We start from the raw sequence: 19,938 nt of genomic DNA, 5'->3' as shown, positions 1-19,938 counted from the left end.
AAATTAAAATTAAAATTAAAATTAAAATTAATTAAAAAACAACTTCAATTATATTAGGAAAGCAGGAAGTGAACAAATATAACTGTTACTGATTGTAAAAGTACCAGATGGAGAGGTAGGATTTAATAAGCTTTGGGTTTGCTTTATGGTAAAGATGCATGCAAATTCCCAGCTTTTTTTGTGGTTGTGGCCTTGTTTTGTAACGTAGCTTGAAATTCCTACGTGCGCTGTTGTTATACGCTTGTTTTCAGACAGCTAGTGTCTTGTTTTTCCTGGTAGACCTGGCAACATGACTGCTGCAAAAGTGCATGTCAGGGATTTTTATTGATGTGATAACATCAAAGCAAAAAATGTAAATGTCACACATGTAGTTGCATTCTATAGTGCTGTTCTAAATGATTATAATGATATATTTTTTATTAGCATTAGTAGCCAGCACTGTCAAGAAACAAGACGATGAGATGGGCTTCTTTTTTGTTATGCACAGCCATGTTCTGCAAAATTCAACACAAAGAGAATTTACATAATCCATCTCACTTGTCATTATTTTTTTTAGAAGAAAGAACAATTCCTTACTCCTCACTTGGCCAAGATGAGATTTATTCAGTAAATGACTTTTCTGAAGCAGCCCACCTTTTGCGTTAGAGGGTTTGTGCTGCGGTGAAGAAGAATAGAATGTCACCGGCCATCTCGGCGTCTCAGCGAGTGTCTACGTATATGGCTTCTTAATGGACGCTTCAGCTCACGGGAGATGAATGAAGACTCCCGTATCAGCAAATCTTGCCCTTAATCAGCTTCGGCCGAGGTACATTTTTGCATACTTTCAGTGCGGCTACTTCAACGTCTGCCTGTCAGGCCTGCAGTCCGTCTTTAAGGCTGGTGTCAGCAAATAGTAGAGCAAGTCATTAAAAAAGGGGGATAAACTATATAAATATGAGAGTAAAATTGATATTGATTTTTTAATTTTTTACATTTAATTATACAAATTATATATATATTTTTTTTTTTGTTTGTTTTTTTTAATATTTATATATATATATTTATCATCATCATAATCGTCATTAGACTTCAGCCCTCCTTAAAATGTTCTTAAACCCCCCAAAATAATTTGATATTTTTTATTGATTTTTTAATTTTTTCATTTTATTATACAAATTATATATTTTTTTCAATTTTTTAAAAAATATATTTATATATATATATTTTATCATCATCATCATCGTCATTAGACTTCAGCCCTCCTTAAAATGTTCTTAAACCCCCCAAAATAATTTTTTACATTTTTTATTGATTTTTTAATTTTTTAATTTTATTATACAAATTATATATATTTTTTCAATTTTTTAAAAAATATTTATATATATTTTTTTATCATCATCATCATCGTCATTAAACTTCAGCCCCCCTTAAAATGTTCTTAAACCCCCCAAAATAATTTGATATTTTTGATATTTTTTATTGATTTTTAATTTTTTTATTTTATTATACAAATTATATATATATGTATTTTTTATATTTATATATATATTTTTATCATCATTATAATCGTCATTCAGCCCCCCTGAAAATGTTCTTCAGCCCCCCTAAATTTTGATATATTTTTCATTTATTTATTTTATTTTATTTTTTCACACAAAAAATGACAAATTTCATATCATAGGGCAAAAACAGGCTAATAAGCAAGCCAATAAGCAGGCTAATACTAGCCTAGTAATAATCAAAAGAAGAATAATGATGATAGTAATAATAATAGGCTAATTAATAATATAATAATGATTATTATATAATCAATGACTGTCCATTGGACAGAATGGTTGCAGAGCTTGAGCAGCGGTTTTGCAGTATAGCTTGTGTGTACTTGTGTGTACTTGTGTGTACTTGTGTCCATTTAATGGTAGCTTTGGTGGAATGGTGGAAATTTATATGCCGGTTCTTGTTCCTTATTTGGTTTTTGGATTTTTATGAATGTCTACTACATTTATTCATACCCTGTGTATCTTCAAGGGAACTAAGCCCCCCTTGTCCACAGAACCTAGTGACGTTCCTGGCAATAACCAGAAGACCAAAAAGGCACTGTGCTGTGTATTCACGCCTTTTTTCGAGGTGCAGATTCACTGATTCAACATTGCTGTATTTGCCATACCTGTGCTTTTTATTCCCCGGCTACCAGGGAAGTGTTAAGTTGCACCCTCACGCAATTAAATGTAGGTGAGAATAGGCTTAGTTGCCGAAGGTTCCATCATCAGAATGTTGAGAAGAGCATTTCCAAGGAGAAGAGAGTGAAGCTCCTTGACATTTTGTCAAGAAAGAGGAAAAATTCAGAAGTGGTCGGAAGGCCAGGGATTCAATCCGGTGGCTATTTTTTTTAAATCCTGTATATATGATACTGTCATATAAGGACCGTAGTGACATTTAGAATCCAAACAATAGCAAAGCAAAGCAAGAAAGATGTTGATGTTCATCTCACCTTAGAGGAATAGGTGTGTCCGTCGGACCCGCATACCGGATTCGAACGCGGTGCAGAGCACAGTTTGCAGCTCCCGTGAGTGCCGGTTTCAAGTCTGTGCTTTTGGCCCAAGCTGCCTTTCCGCGCTTTTACGCTGCGTGACAAGAAAACATCAAAATTCAAAAAAATTTGAAAATTCAAAATTAAAAATTCACACACTCTCAAAGGAAGAATTTATTCCGAATAGAATGTTTTTTTTTTTTTTTTTTTTCCAAGATACCAAACTTCTTTGGCGGACAACCACTTTGAGAACACTTTTCTTAGAACACTTCGATATTTAAGTACGACAAAGTGAAAAAAAAACAATAACACAATAGTAATACTCTAATATTGTGTGGTAATGACTATAATATAACACACAAAAAAAGATGGTTTGATTGACACTGACCGCTCTAAAAACACAGCAAAACACAAGCTAGCAATTTGCCATGAAAACCCATATTATTCCGACATGTGTAGAAAAGTGTCGGAAAAAAATGGGACTGACTTCCTGCCACCTTGTCACGTTTTTCCACAGTCAAGTCCGTTTTTTTTCACATCTGTGTCAAAGCTTGTGTTTCCCCAAATAATCGAGACGGCTGATGGTGGAAACAATCTCCAGTAAGACATTCATTCCCAACCTTCCTTTATCCGAGGCGCAAGATCAAAAAAATACCAAACTCGGTACTCGGTACATTATTTAAAAAAAACAAACAAACCCTAAACTGTATTATAGAAAGCAGGAAGTGAACAAATGCAACAATTACTGATTGTACCAAATGGAGGGGTAGGATTTAATAAGCTTTGCTTCTTCCTACTCCTTTTGGACATGTGGAACTGGGAACTGATTGTGACAAAATAAATAAAAATAATTAAAAAAACTTAAGCTATATTAGGAAAGCAGGAAGTGAACAAATGTAACAGTTACTGTTTGTAAAAGTTCCAAATGGAGGGGTAGGATTTAATAAGCTTTGCTTCTTCCTACTCCTTTTGGACATGTGGAGCTGACAAAAATAAAATGAAAAACTAATAAAAATAATAATAAAAAAACTTAAACTATATTAGGAAAGCAGGAAGTGAACAAATGTAACAGTTACTGATTGTAAAAGTACCAGATGGAGGGGTAGGATTTAATAAGCTTTGCTTCTTCCTACTCCTTTTCGACATGTGGAACTGCAAACTGATTATGTGACAAAAATAAAATTAAAAATAATAATAATAATAATTAAAAGGAAAGCAGGAAGTGAACAAATGTAACAGTTACTGATTGTAAAAGTACCAGATGGAGGGGTAGGATTTAATAAGCTTTGCTTCTTCCTACTCCTTTTGGACATGTGGAGCTGTGAACTGATTATGTGATGCATTCAATTGTAATCTGATGCATGTTCAAATTAAATAAAACCATTACCATTACCAAAATTGCACCACTGAAAAGTGTAAAAAATGGAAATTTGCCTACCAATCTTATTTTCCATGGTGAGAACAACAAGATTAATATGTGTTTTGGTATCATAAAGACTTTAAACGCCAGATCACCATGACTAGACACGTGTCGACGACAAGCACAAAAGAGAGGTCTGGAAAAAAAATCTCTTTTTGTTCTCTCCCATTGCACTCTGCTCCGGCCCCCTGCTGAGATCTCCCATGCTGCACTAATTTGGAAAAGCTCTAATTTCATGGTACTACAGCCCCCCCCCCCCCCCCCTCGCAGCAGGACAGAGGTGGCTAAGAATTAACACTGGAAAACCTCTATAGAGCTTTTTGAAGTGTGGCTGGCTGCTCGCTTATGTAAATTGTTGAAAGTCTGTAGTATTGCAGTACAAGCAAATATTGTAGTAAAGGCCGAGGAAGGGATGTTGTGATGGTGATGATGGCTGCTTTGTAGTTCGGGTGACGTATTTATTTGGTATTAGACCGACAACAAATCAGAATCAGAAATTGTTTTATTATATATTTAGATTTTTTTTTTATTGTTTTTTTATTTTATAGGTATGATCATACACATACTAGGACTTTGTTTTGGTGCAGTAAGTGCAGACACATCTATTAAAAATTAAAATACAAAATATACAGTATAAATATATATACATATACATGTACACTATCAGTCAAAAATTTGGGATCACTTGCAAAATTCTTTTTTTATCCATTTCACAAACAATGAAAATGAATCAGACTGGGTCTAACAAGGACAGAAAAACGCTCCACAATCCAAATTCATCATTTTATAAGGCTGATAGATTATTAGAAAACCCATTTAAAAAAATCTGAACTAAAACTAAAATATCTTACCATGCTGTTAACTACTCCCCTCAGAGAGCAGCACAAACTGGGTCTAACAAGGACAGAAAAACGCTGCACAATCCAAGTTCATCATTTTATAAGGCTAATAGATTATTAGAAAACCCATCTATAAAAATCTAAACTAAAACTAAAATCTCTTACCATGCTGTTAACTACTCCCTTCAGAGAGCAACACAAACTGTGTCTAACAAGGACAGAAAAACGCTGCACAATCCAAGTTCATCATTTTATAATGCTAATAGATTATTAGAAAACCCATCTATAAAAATCGAAACTAAAACAAAAATCTCTTACCATGCTGTTAACTACTCCCTTCAGAGAGCAACACAAACTGTGTCTAACAAGGACACAAAAACGCTGCACAACAAGTAGACAAATATCTGAGAGCGTGTAGTTTAAGACAAAGACGCCAAACAATATCATGAAGTGGAAGTACCGGTGCCACTCGAGATTGCAATAAGATTTTCAATAACGTGTACAATACAAAAGTATTTAGCTACTGCATCAAAAATGATGGAATATGAACGTCTAAAATGACTTCACGGTCCGTAGCTTAAGTGAGGGATGCGTTGCGATAGTACAGATGATGCAGATTGCAGTGGAATCATTTGATGCATTAAGCGGTAAATTGGATGTGTTATTAATTCAATACCAAGGGCAAGAAGAATCAAAACAAATTGACTTGAAGCTAATGACTTGAAGAAATCAATTAAACCCGGTGACAAAATGCAAGGGGGCAAAAAAATTACTTTTCAGATGTTTGGGAATCATGGAGTCTTGAAATGAATCATTTGAGGAAAAAAAAACATTAAATTGGGATCGTTGCAAGGCTGAAAGAACAAACTAATTAGAGGTGATAGTACACAAAGAGAGTACAAATAAGAGTATTGTTTGACAAGAATGAATTGGTATTGAATTCATTTAAGCTTTTCACTGAAGCGGATCGGCGTCAAACATGGCGGCATAGTAATCATCACCCAACCAGTAATCATCACCCAATGGCGGCGCTTACCTGTGCGCCGGCTTCTTGTGATTGGTGCAGATGGCGGTTTGGTAGTCGTGGCTGACACACACCTTGCGAGGGGGACAGCGCACTTTCAGACAGGGGTCCTTTGTCGTGTCGGGACCTTGAGAGGTAGAGAGAATGATGATGATGTCATAACTGAGGTGCGGGATATGCGTTCTTAGGCCTTCTTAAGTTTTATGTTAGCGTCGGCACGACCCGATTTACATTTTAATGCATAAAAAGAATCATATAACATTCGTAATGGTAATGGTAATGGTTTTATTTCATTTGAACATGCATCAGATTACAATTGAATGCATCCCATAATCAGTTCACAGTAACTGTTACATTTGTTCACTTCCTGCTTTCCATAATACTAAAAAATATATAAATAAATAAATATTTTTTTTTTATTTTACAATCAGTAACTGTTACATTTGTTCACTTCCTGCTTTCCATAATACTAAAAAAATATAAATAAAAAATATTTTTTATTTTACAATCAGTAACTGTTACATTTGTTCACTTCCTGCTTTCCATAATACTAAAAAAATACAAAAACAATATATTTTTTTATTTTACAATCAGTAACTGTTACATTTGTTCACTTCCTGCTTTCCATAATACTAAAAAATACTAAAAAAAGTGTAAAAATATATTTTTTTATTTTACAATCAGTAACTGTTACATTTGTTCACTTCCTGCTTTCATAATACTAAAAAAATATATTTTTTAAATAATGCACATTGTACCGAAGTACGAGGTGATATGAGCATCCAATGCCATAATGGGTACCATAGTAAGTGTCAATATAGTGATATATATAGCACATCATGACTGGTTCAAGACTCTTCATCCTTATATTTAGCAAATTTATTTTATGTATTAATTTATTTTATTAATTTTTATTAATTTTTTAAAGTTTTTAAAAAAAAATATATTTTTTTTTATTTTTTGTCACGTCAAGTACGAGGTGATATGACCATCCAATGACATAATGGGTACCATAGCAAGTAAAACGAGGATGTCAGAAATAAAACAAGTGGCTTTCAAACACAACAATGCCTGAAAGTGTTATCCACTACGAGGATAATTACAGATGAGCCCAGGGAGTTTAGATCAAAGTCGGCGTTATGTACAAGTGCTAGCATCAAATAAAAAAGCAGCGTCCTTGTGTTCATGAGGAGGTTAATGGCTTGTATTGGAACCACAGATGGCATCTGATGCCATCATCAACTACATTCTGACCTGATCCCACAATGCACTGCTGTTTACAAGACACTTTATCAGCATTAAATACGCCAAAGATGTTGCACCCTCGGTAAGACTGTAATACACCTACAATGTACAGTAAAGGACGGACAAAGGATACTGCATTACTGCGTGTGATCATCTAGTAATGCAGAGCACCATATGTTATACCTTTCTATGCAATCTGTGCAACACACGCTGAGAACATGCAAACTCCACACAGAGATGGGCGAGGGTGGGGAAAGACAAAATAAGAAGCAAAAAAGTTACCACTTCCACACAAAATAGGAGGATAACTTATTCATTCATTCATTTTTTTACTGCTTATCCTCACAAGGGTCACAGGGGGGTGCTGGAGCCTATCCCAGCTGTCTTCAGGCGAGAGGCCAGCCAATCACAGGGCACATATAGACAAACAACCATTCACACTCACATTCATGCATATGGACAATTTGGAGTCGCTAATTAACCTAGCATGTTTTTGGAATGTGGGAGGAAACCGGAGTACCCGGAGAAAACCCACGCATGCACGGGGAGAACATGCAAACTCCACACAGAGATGTCCGAGGGTGGGGAAAGACAAAATAAGAAGCCAAAAAGTTACCACTTCCACACAAAATAGGAGGAGAACTTATTCATTCATTCATTTTTTACTGCTTATCCTCACAAGGGTCGCAGGGGGGTGCTGGAGCCTATCCCAGCTGTCTTCAGGCAAAAGGCGGGGTACACCCTGGACTGGTGGCCAGCCAATCACAGGGCACATATAGACAAACAACCATTCACACTCACATTCATACCTATGGACAATTTGGAGTGGCCAATTAACCTAGCATGTTTAGTTACTAGACGGCTAGTGATGAGCTTCACCAAAAGGTAATGCTACATGCGAAAAGGAAGGAAGTACCAAAATACTGCAAGTAAATGTAATACAAATACATGTTATTATGAATGTACGTGCTACTACAAGGTCACGGCATGTATATAAAACTATACCACATTACTGGAGGTTACTTACTGGAGTATTTTGTAGACAACATACAGTAGGCGTGCCCATAAGCTGTCTCTTTTCATCTTCCAAGATAATAAACTTCAAGGCGATCTCCTGAGCTGTGACATCACCCTGGTAATACATCCTGTACGTATACTATTTTTTCTGTGTAATATCCTATAAATATCACAATAGTTTTAAGCACATTTTTGGAAGTTTGTGTTGAGAATATCAGGACTTGGTGCCGCGGGAGGGTGCAGTAATGACGCGACTCGCTGTGTCCGTCTTTTTAATTGGCCAAAAGACCAAAAAATGTTGCTTTGAGGAAGTTTTGAGGCAGAGAGTTGGGTTGCCAGGCGAGGTTGAAGACTTCAGTTGTGCCTAGCATAAAATATCCCTCCATGACTTGTACGTCCGTATCGCATCGACAGATGGAGTCCGACAGCCGGACCAGCAGAGTAATTTTATGTTTCAAATTGATTCAAAATGTGGCCAGCCAATCACAGGGCACATATAGACAAACAACCATTCACACTCACATTCATACCTATGGACAATTTGGAGTCGCTAATTAACCTAGCATGTTTTTGGAATGTGGGAGGAAACCGGAGTACCCGGAGAAAACCCACACATGCACGGGGAGAACATGCAAACTCCACACAGAGATGGCCGAGGGTCGGGAAAGACAAAATAAGAAGCCAAAAAGTTACCACTTCCACACAAAATAGGAGGAGAACTTATTCATTCATTTATTTTCTACTGCTTATCCTCACGAGGGTCGCGGGGGGGGGTGCTGGAGCCTATCCCAGCTGTCTTCAGGCGGGAGGCGGGGTACACCCTGGACTGGTGGCCAGCCAATCACAGGGCACATATAGACAAACAACCATTCACACTCACATTCATACCTATGGACAATTTGGAGTCGCTAATTAACCTAGCATGTTTTTGGAATGTGGGAGGAAACCGGAGAAAACCCACGCATGCACGGGGAGAACATGCAAACTCCACACAGAGATGGCCGAGGGTGGGGAAAGACAAAATAAGAAGCCAAAAAGTTACCACTTCCACACAAAATAGGAGGAGAACTCATTCATTCATTCATTTTCTACCGCTCATCCTCACAAGGGTCGTGCTGGAGCCTATCCCAGCTGTCTTCAGGCGGGAGGCGGGGTACACCCTGGACTGGTGGCCAGCCAATCACAGTGCACATATAGACAAACAACCATTCACACTCACATTCATACCTATGGATAATTTGGAGTCGCTAATTAACCTAGCATGTTTTTGGAATGTGGGAGGAATACCCGGAGAAAACCCACGCATGCACGGGGAGAACATGCAAACTCCACACAGAGATGGCCGAGCGTGGGGAAAGACAAAATAAGAAGCCAAAAAGTTACCACTTCCACACAAAATAGGAGGAGAACTCATTCATTCATTCATTTTCTACCGCTCATCCTCACAAGGGTCGTGCTGGAGCCTATCCCAGCTATCTCTGGGCGAGAGGCGGGGTACACCCTGGACTGGTGGCCAGCCAATCACAGGGCACATATAGACAAACAACCATTCACACTCACATTCATACCTATGGACAATTTGGAGTCGCTAATTAACCTAGCATGTTTTTGGAATGTGGGAGGAAACCGGAGTACCCGGAGAAAACACCCATGCACAGAGAACATGCAAACTCCAAAATGTTGGGTAAACTAAATAAAACTAAAATAAAGTAAAGTTATATTGTTGTAATTGGCAGTTTTATAGTCTGTAAACATTGACATTTATGATAAAATAGTCCATGAAGAAAGTACCACTAACTCACAAAAAAAACATTATTTTTATGAATGTCGCATTTCTAACACTATGCTAGCGACATTTCAAATGTAAACAGTTTCCCCGCAGCATGTAACATTTTGGAACTCGTGTACATATATACATATATTTCTTAAAAAAAAAAAAAAAAACCTAACCTTTAAATGTTGCCCGCCTTGTCTTATTCGGCGGTGGTTGGAACAAGATGATACGCCAGCCTTCCCCGGTGATAGGCTGCCATATCATGGTGTCTTTCCATCACTCGGTTATTTGGAAATGTCCTCACCTCCATCTATCAGTGCCAGGGAAAAGCCATCTTATTTCACTTCACTTCAAAATAACTTTATCGCTACAGGGGAGTGACAGATGAAGGGAGCGAATACGGGAAGAAGAGTTACGAGGAAGGCAGAAAAGGTCGTGGTGGTGGTGGTGGTGGGAGGGGGGGGGGTTGGGGGGGCTCGTATCCAGTTAACGGAGGACAATTAAGGATTAGTGAGTGACCTCAGCTTGCAGGCAAATTGGAAGTCAAGACAAAGCCTTACACTTGAGGGACTTAGCCAAACATAAAATAGCCAAACGCTTAGAACATGACACGGAGGAGACAATGACTCAGACAAAACTTACTCCAGAACTTCAAAACTTCATTAAATGAAGCTCGGAAAATTGATGTCTTTTTTGGAGCGGATAAGGTTTTTAAGGATTGGGATCTTTGATCTTTGAAGATGGGAGCACAGGATATAATTACAACCAAGGGTACTGAATTGTTTTTTTAAATGTGCTATTTAAAGGTGAAGTAATGGTAATGGTTTTATTTCATTTGAACATGCATCAGATTACAATTGAATGCATCCCATAATCAGTTCACAGTTCCACATGTCCAAAAGGAGTAGGAAGAAGCAAAGCTTATTAAATCCTACCCCTCCATCTGGTACTTTTACAATCAGTAACTGTTACATTTGTTCACTTCCTGCTTTCCTAATATGGTTTGTTTTTTTATTTTTGTTTTTTTAATTTTAATTAAACATTTTTTCTTGAAAAAAAGAATTTTAAATGTTATTTTTTTTTTAATTCATTTTTTTTTTAATAATTTTTTTTTTATAAATTTTTTGTCACGTACCGAAGTACGGGGTGAAGTAAGCTACATTGTCAGGTGCAAAATACCAACTACAAGGCAAATCATAACATGGCTATAATCCTGCTGTTACATTTGTTCACTTCCTGCTTTCCTAATATGGTTTCAGTTTTTTTATTTTTTTATTTTTGTTTCTGATTTTTTTTAATTAAAAAAAGTTTTTTTTATTAAAAATTTTTATTAATTAATTTAGTTTTATTAAATTTTTTAATTTCATTTTATTTTTGTCACGTACCGAAGTACGGGGTGAAGTAAGCTACATTGTCAGGTGCAAAATACTAACTACAAGGCAAATCATAACATGGCTATAATCCTGCTGTTACATTTGTTCACTTCCTGCTTTCCTACTATGGTTTAAGTTATTTTATTTTTTTTATCTTGTTTTAAAAAAAAATAATAATTAAAAACATTTTTTAATACATTTTTTTAATAAAAAAAATGTTTTAATTAAAAAAATATATATATTTTTTAAAAATTAAAGGGTCACAATAGCAACAGTTGTTCTAGCAATACCAGTGTAATTGTTACTTGATGTGCTTTTGTTCAGGAAAATAAGTATATAAGTATATGAGTATATACATATATAAGCTACAAGAGACAGCGTTGTTTGGAGTGCAATGGAAGAAGCTACGTTGCTGACAACGCCCGTCACAGACTGGAGGACCTTAAGATTAATTGCTGCAGAGGTGGGCGCAGGTCAACAAGGTATTTTTGGACTCTTGTGTGCCTTTTTTCCTGGTCTACAATTCAACCTTTGAGAGTTTCTCACCGCCTCATCGTCTCAAATTTCATATTAAATAAACAAAACCATTCCTGAGGGACAAATGCATAGTTGTTGTTAGAAAAACGGGTATCACTTTAAATGCCTTGACTAATTAAAAAGGTCTTCTATTTTACCTGCGGGGTGGGGATTCTACAGAGAGAAACAAGGCAAACAGATGATGAGGAGATAAAATTGCCAGCACTCCCCGCATTGTCTACGGGCCCTTAGGGTTTTCACACTGCTGGCCTGTGAGAGCTACCGGAGCGAAGAATGATGGAGAGATGAAAACCGAGAAAGGGCCTCTGGGAGGACGCACTGACAGAATGGCTTCACCATCCAGAAAATTAATTATTGAAAACACAAGCAAATCATATCATGGTGGATGTAAGTGAGGAACGCAGAAGATAAAGAGCCTGCTCGGTTTGAATGGTACTGGGAAAATTCCACATAGGGAAAAAAATCTCACAATATTAATGACCGCCCTGCTAGCAATATAAACACCAACAAACATACACATTGTAGTGGAAGTGGGTGTGTGAGTGGGGGAGGGAATTTGTTGCTGGAAGCAAAGCATTTTTGAAAGGAGTGCTAAGGAAGCAAATCCATCCACAAGTCTTTGAAGGCGGCTTCAAAGTGGGGCAGCAAATATGCATTTAAGGACAACATATGCATAGAAGCTTAATTTCAAGTAGAACACGCTTATTGTGATGGCGTCCGCAAACTTAGCAAAACCTATTACGCTAAATAATACACAGAAAATCCATTGCCTAGCAAGAATACAAACAAAGGGGTCAAATTTTGATTTTAACATGGAGAAATATGTTGTAAATGTCACAAAAAACCTTTAAAAGTCCTCTCGAGGACTTCTGGACAGCTGCCGAAACCAAACATCGGTAGTGAAAATGGGGTCACTACACGATTTAATGTCACACAAAATCCTTTAAAAGGATCTATTATACTCATTTTCAGGCTTTTGTATCGAGTTGTGGACTCCTAGAGCAGCTAGACACAATAACCAACGCAGAAAGCTTTCTAGATCTTCCAGATTCTGTGCCTATTCCTGCAGTGTTTCCTTAGGCTCCCTGCTTCATGCCCAAACTCCACCCCCGACACTCCTCCAAGTACACCTAGTACTCTGCTGTGATTGATCACACTCCCAATTACTCCCGAGGACTTCTGGACAACTGCCGAAACCAAACATCGGTAGTGAAAATGGGGTCACTACACGATTTAATGTCACACAAAAACCTTTAACTTCACAACCTTTATTACAATTGAGGGCATCACATAATCAGTTCCCAGTTCCACTCCAAAAGGAGTAGGAAGAAGCAAATCTTATTAAATCCTACCCCTCCATCTGGTACTTTTACAATCAGTAACTGTTACATGTGTCCACTTCCTGCTTTCCATAATACTAAAAAAAATATTTTACAATCAGTAACTGTTACATTTGTCCACTTCCTGCTTTCCATAATACTAAAAAAATATATATTTTTTAAATTTTACAACCAGTAACTGTTACATTTGTTCACTTCCTGCTTTCCATAATACTAAAAAAATATTTTACAATCAGTAACTGTTACATTTGTCCACTTCCTGCTTTCCATAATACTAAAAAAATATATATTTTTTTAATTTTACAATCAGTAACTGTTACATTTGTTCACTTCCTGCTTTCCATAATACTAAAAAAATATTTTACAATCAGTAACTGTTACATTTGGTCACTTCCTGCTTTCCATAATACAAAAAAAATACAAAAAAAAATTTTCTGAGCTGTTTGAGTCTGTCAGTGGTTTGTTGACTTTGTTGAAATTCTTCAAAATCCAACTGTGCAAAATGCTAATTTAATTAATTAGGAGTATATTTAGGCTGATGGTGAACCCGTAGATATAATTATTATTCAGTCATAGGCAGCACACTGTGCTGTGAATTGCCCAGCTATATATATATATATATACAGTAAACTCCAGATACTGCGATTACACTATGTTGACATGCAGCTAATCTCACTGTGAATTATATCAAAAAGCCTAATGACTTTTTTTCTAATTACCCAATCAGCACAATACAATGTGCACAATTAGGTCACAATATGAATTTGCATTTTGATTTGTTCCCCTCATTCGGTTTTTCCATTTGCCGGCTCTGTTGTTTGTTAAGCAGTCGTCTGGAGCGTTGTAGTAAAGTTAGTGTAGCATGGCAAGAGAACTCAATGGATGCCAGTTATAAACCTCTGCACATTATAGAAAGCAATGAAAACATTTAACACTATGGGGTGAATAAATTTTACTTTGAGTACGGGATTTGCTAATATTTATTATTCATCATTAGAATTTGAGGTCACATGGAACTCAATTAAGAGGATTGATCATGCATTGTGTATAGTAGTTCACTAATGAAAGGGATATAAGATGCGGCGAAGTATATAAATACATGCAGGAGTTTTAATAATACTACACTAGCCACGTTTACATGGACACAAATATTCCAATTCCATTCAGGTTTTGAACCTGGTCTCCTAGCTGTGCGGTCTGCGTGCTAACCACTCGACCTCCGTGCAGCCTTTCATAAGACAAAGTTTTCAAATATTGTCTCCTGGTTTATCGTGTAGGTACCACACAATAAAAACGTACTGTGTGTGTCCAAGTATTTCTGTACTTATATGTACTTTTAGTGAATTCTGAAAAACTTGAGCAATATTGAGGTATACTGTTGTTTGTCCAAACTCCTATTTGCCAACAGCAATTACTGTCCAAATGTCATGTTGCTCTTAGCAACACCTTCTGGCACAGCTGCTGTTTAATTGCCCTTGTTACAGCCGACATTTGGTAATATTTATGACCATCTGTATACTGTATATATTTCTGTATACTTTGTGAAAGAGTTATAAATATGCTTGTCATGAAGGTCTAGGTATTGGACCAAAGATAATGCACCTCATATTTTTTAATTAATAATAAAGACAGTGTGTCAAATAAGAATCAAAACAGTCAAAATGGAAATATTAATATTTATTTATAGATTGAATAAAAGCAGAATGTGGCATAGTCTGTCCTTTTGTGTTGGAATCACATCTCATATAATAACGGCAAGGTTCCCTGCATTGTATAAAGTGAAAAATGGAAAGTGTGAATAATTCAGCGGTTCATGGAAATATGTACAGAGGTTATAAATTGTAATAAAAACATCACAGTTGATCTTAACATGTTTTAGTTTAAACGTGCAAAAATGTACATTTTACACTGTTGAATCTGAAAATAAGACCATTTTTTTTTGGTAATGGTAATGGTAATGGTAATGGTTTAATTTCATTTGAACATGCATCAGATTACAATTGAATGCATCACATAATCAGTTCCCAGTTCCACATGTCCAAAAGGAGTAGGAAGAAGTAAAGCTTATTAAATCCTACCCCTCCATCTGGTACTTTTACAATCAGTAACTGTTACATTTGTTCACTTCCTGCTTTCCTAATATGTTTATTATTTTTATTTTTGTCACATAATCAGTTCACAGTTCCACATGTCCAAAAGGAGTAGGAAGAAGCAAAGCTTATTAAATCCTACCCCCCCATCTGGTACTTTTACAATCAGTAACTGTTACATTTGTTCACTTCCTGCTTTCCTAATATGTTTATTATTTTTATTTTTGTCACATAATCAGTTCACAGTTCCACATGTCCGAAAGGAGTAGGAAGAAGCAAAGCTTATTAAATCCTACTCCTCCATCTGGTACTTTTACAATCAGTAACTGTTACATTTGTTCACTTCCTGCTTTCCTAATATAGTTTAAGTTTATTTATTTATTTTTTATTTTATTTTTGTCACATAATCAGTTCACAGTTCCACATGTCCAAAAGGAGTAGGAAGAAGCAAAGCTTATTAAATCCTATTCCTCCATCTGGTACTTTTACAATCAGTAACTGTTACATTTGTTCACTTCCTGCTTTCCTAATATAGTTTAATTTTTTTTATTTATTATTGTTATTTTATTTTTGTCACATAATCAGTTCACAGTTCCACATGTCCAAAAGGAGTAGGAAGAAGCAAAGCTTATTAAATCCTACCCCTCCATCTGGTACTTTTACAATCAGTAACTGTTACATTTGTTCACTTCCTGCTTTCCATAATACAGTTTAAGTTTTTTTTGCATTTTTTTTGTATTAAAAAAAAAAGTTTTTTTTTACATAATGTACCTCATACCAAAGTACGAGGTGGTATTTTTTTTAAAAGTTTTTTTAAATTAAATTTTTTTATTATTTTTTATCACGTCAAGTACGAGGTGATATGACCATCCAATGCCATAATGGGTACCTGGAATATGAAATGATAAAAAAAAAACCATTACGAAGATATTTAAAGAAAACAACCTGACTTATGCATCTAAGGGTTAAATACCGCTGTAATTAATAGTGCAATGAATTAATGATAAAAGCTTTGTTTGAAACCCATCAATGCCGCACTGTGGAACATAATATTTATTTACAATCATCCTTTAACTGTTCAGCTCTGCAGTTTCACAAGTGGTGAAACTGTGGGCGTAATCCAGCCGTGTTTGGTGCAATTGCTTTCTGCTCTCTGTCTCAGGTAATGTGCTGAGATGTCAGTGTGGAGGGGAGAGATAACCGAGCTCGCTGTTTGTCGTCTGCAGATAGAGGCATGGCTAATGCACAAAGAATGATCAAAGCCAAAGCCTTTAGGAACATGGAACTATTTCCAGGGTTAGCTTCAAGACTAACAACATTAGAGTGCCGTAAAATGTGAAATGTGTGATACAAAATGAAGGGTTGAAGGTAGTCATGTACTGGGGTGACTCTCATGGGATTATGTTATTTCTCATGGGTTTTGTTATTGCAAATACGCTATAATGCAATGTAGATGGACTGTGCTGTAGTTGCTCATAATTGGGGCTGGGCGATTAACGAACTCATCAACTATAAGGCATCTTCTGATGTCTTGTGTCAATGCCAGTGTTAATAATATAATATCGAGCAGAATAGTGCTGTCCGGAGTAGTTGCCATAGCGACGGGTTGCATTCATGTTGCTCAACTTCCCATAGCTGACATCACGTTCTTCTTTAGCTTGCAAACTACAGGGAATCAGCAATGCGACTGCCAGTTACAGACAAGTACTGATCACCACTTGAAGACCTAAGCAATCAACTTCCGATCCATAGTCCCTAAAGTATGCAGTTATAGTCACACACACGGGGAGAACATGCAAACTCCACACAGAGATGGCCGAAAGTGGGGAAAGACAAAATAAGAAGCCAAAAAGTTACCACTTCCACACAAAATAGGAGGAGAACTCATTCATTCATTCATTTTCTACTGCGTATCCTCACAAGGGTTGCGGACGGTGCTGGAGCCTATCCCAGCTGTCTTCAAATGAGAGGCGGGGTACACCCTGGACTGGTGGCCAGCCAATCACAGGGCACATATAGACAAACAACCATTCACACTCACATTCGTACCTATGGACAATTTGGAGTCGCTAATTAGGGTACTCCGGTTTCCTCCCACATTCCAAAAACATGCTAGGTTAATTAGCGACTCCAAATTGTCCATAGGTATGAATGTGAGTGTGAATGGTTGTTTGTCTATATGTGCCCTGTGATTGGCTGGCCACCAGTCCAGGGTGTACCCCACCTCTCGCCTAAAGACAGCTGGGATAGGCTCCAGCACCCCCTGCAACCCTCGTGAGGATAAGCGGTAGAAAATGAATGAATGAATGAGTTCTCCTCCTATTTAGTGTGGAAGTGGTAACTTTTTGGTTTCTTATTTTGTCTTCCCCCACCTTCGGCCATGTCTGTGTGGAGTTGGCTTGTTCTCCCCGTGCATGCGTGGGTTTTCTCCGGGTACTCCGTTTTCCTCTCACATTCCAAAAAATATGCTAGGTTAATTAGCGACTCCAAATTGTCCATAGGTATGAATGTGAGTGTGAATGGTTGTTTGTCTATATGTGCCCTGTGATTGGCCGGCCACCAGTTCAGTGTGTACCCCGCCTCTCGCCTGAAGACAGCTGGGATAGGCTCCAGCACCCTTTGAGGAAAAAGCTTATGAAAGCTACAAGCTAAGCTAAAGCTAAAGCTAAGTCAAAATAATGACAGCAGTTGTAGCTGCTACTATGAACCGTGTATATTGATGTGTAGTTATGTAAACAAATGTATAAATTATTTTTCCCATTGCCGGAGATTAGCTTGATGTTTATGCTAATGGGATGACAGTTCCCATGATGTTAGAGTGCTGAACCAGGACTCCAAGTCGTGAAATAGATGCTAGTATATAACTACAGAAATCATATGCAGGCAAAATCTTAAGTAGCTTTGATCAAATGTAGAATTAGCTAACAGCTTCTGATTGGATAAATAAAAAAATCAGCCAAATGTCACGAGCTAGTAACGTTTGGATTGTTTATAGTGTGAGTAAAGCATTTAACGGCCCCTCACACATTACCATTTCCATTTCTATATATTATTCATAATTCACACACTAATCTCACGAGACATATTTTCTCGAAAACCAATCATTTCTCACGTTTTAATCTTGCATCATCAGGCGGTAATAAGTTGCGGAGAAACCCAGTATGCAGTCCTTCTGCTCCTCTCAAATATGAAATATGAAATATTGCCAGTAAATATGAAATCTCCTGAAATGCTTAAAAATAGCTTCAATTCCAAACCTCGGTTCTGTGCAGGGTTTCATGTAAATATACACGATACAGAGCTTCAAATGCTGGTTTCTAACATGTTCAAGAACGCAGGCTTTGCTACACGTTTGACATATCTTTGAAGGGTTTGACATTAATAACATGGAATGACTTTGATTAAATATTTTTTTTTGCACAATTCGCACCGTGGAGCCACCGAGAAAAAGCAAGATTACGCATGTAAGGTAATTATTTTGATTAATTTCCTCTCCTTTTCTGGGTCATCGTTGACTTGTTATGTAAGGAGGTTGTTATCTATGGAGTTATCCACACTCTAGGAAATCTCTTAGGTGTTTTTTTTTTAAACCGACTTTGTTGCACATCTTCACACTGTTACCTTCTTAATCTTTGCCACTGTCACTGCCGCATGCGTTTATTCAGCCCGAGGGCTGCTTGCTAAGACCGCAGGCAATGACTGTCTGCTATCTGAAGTTCATTTAGTCTCGTTTCCATTGATCACTGGAGTCTATGAGCTGTGGGGCACAACCAAAAACACACAATCACACACACTGTCAGTGATTTGTTCACTGACAGTTCCTTGAAAACAGCCTGTTCAGCACCATTCATGTGCTCTCTCTCTGGTTTTTCCGAACCAGAGGTGCGACTTTAACTGCCTTTTTCTCCCGCTGCATCTTCACCAATCATTGAGTTCTCGGTGCGTGTGCGTTACATGCGTACATTTTCTTTAACTTAACAGTGACAAAACAGATATTATCATTATTATTGGTCCCAAAAACATCACAACATCCACCCATAACTCATTCATTCATTCATTTTCTACCGCTTTTTCATCACGAGGGTCGCAGGGGGTGCTGGAGCCTATCCCAGCTGTCTTCGGCCGAGAGGCGAGGTACACCCTAAACTGGTCGGCAGCCAATCACAGGGCACATATAGACAAACAACCATTCACACTCACATTCATACCTATGGACAATTAGCCAATTAGCCTAGCATGTTTTTGGAATGTGGGAGGAAACCGGAGTACCCGGAGAAAACCCACGCATGCATGGGGAGAACATGCAAACTCCACACAGAGATGGCCGAGGGTGGGGAAAGACAAAATAAGAAGCCAAAAAGTTACCACTTCCACACAAAATAGGAGGAGAATTCATTAATTCATTCATTTTCTACCGCTGACCCTCACAAGAGTCGCGGGGGTGCTGGAGCCTATCCCAGCTGTCTTCGGACGAGAGGTGGGGTACACCCTGGACTGGTGGCCAGCCAATCACAGGGCACATATAGACAAACAACCATTCACACTCACATTCATACCTATGGACAATTTGGAGTCGCTAATTAACCTAGCATGTTTTTGGAATGTGGGAGGAAACCGGAGTACCCGGAGAAAACCCACGCATGCACGGGGAGAACATGCAAACTCCACACAGAGATGGCCAAGGTTGGAATTGAACCCTCGTCTCCTAGCTGTGAGGTCTGCGCGCTAACCACTCGACCGCCGTGCCGCCTCAAAATGCTAGGTTAATTAGCA

At 37.5% G+C, this 19,938-nt stretch overlaps 1 protein-coding gene across 2 annotated transcripts in view; it reads right to left on the bottom strand.

The window, feature by feature from the left end:
* The window catches only part of spock1 (SPARC (osteonectin), cwcv and kazal like domains proteoglycan 1), a 73,764-nt gene that overhangs the window by 16,803 nt on the left and 37,023 nt on the right, over positions 1-19,938 (bottom strand). For both annotated transcript variants that reach the window (XM_058063045.1, XM_058063046.1), the window contains exons 4-5: positions 5,802-5,916; positions 2,468-2,600 (exon numbers count right to left, since the gene is read on the bottom strand). In XM_058063045.1, coding sequence (XP_057919028.1) covers positions 2,468-2,600; positions 5,802-5,916 — 248 coding nt within the window. The remainder of the gene's footprint in view (positions 1-2,467; positions 2,601-5,801; positions 5,917-19,938) is intronic.

The sequence above is a fragment of the Doryrhamphus excisus genome, chromosome 23 (assembly GCF_030265055.1).
Source record: "Doryrhamphus excisus isolate RoL2022-K1 chromosome 23, RoL_Dexc_1.0, whole genome shotgun sequence".
Lineage (NCBI taxonomy): Eukaryota > Metazoa > Chordata > Actinopteri > Syngnathiformes > Syngnathidae > Doryrhamphus > Doryrhamphus excisus.
The sequence above is the reverse complement of the archived record's forward strand: the minus strand, read 5'-3'. Positions and strand labels throughout refer to the sequence as shown.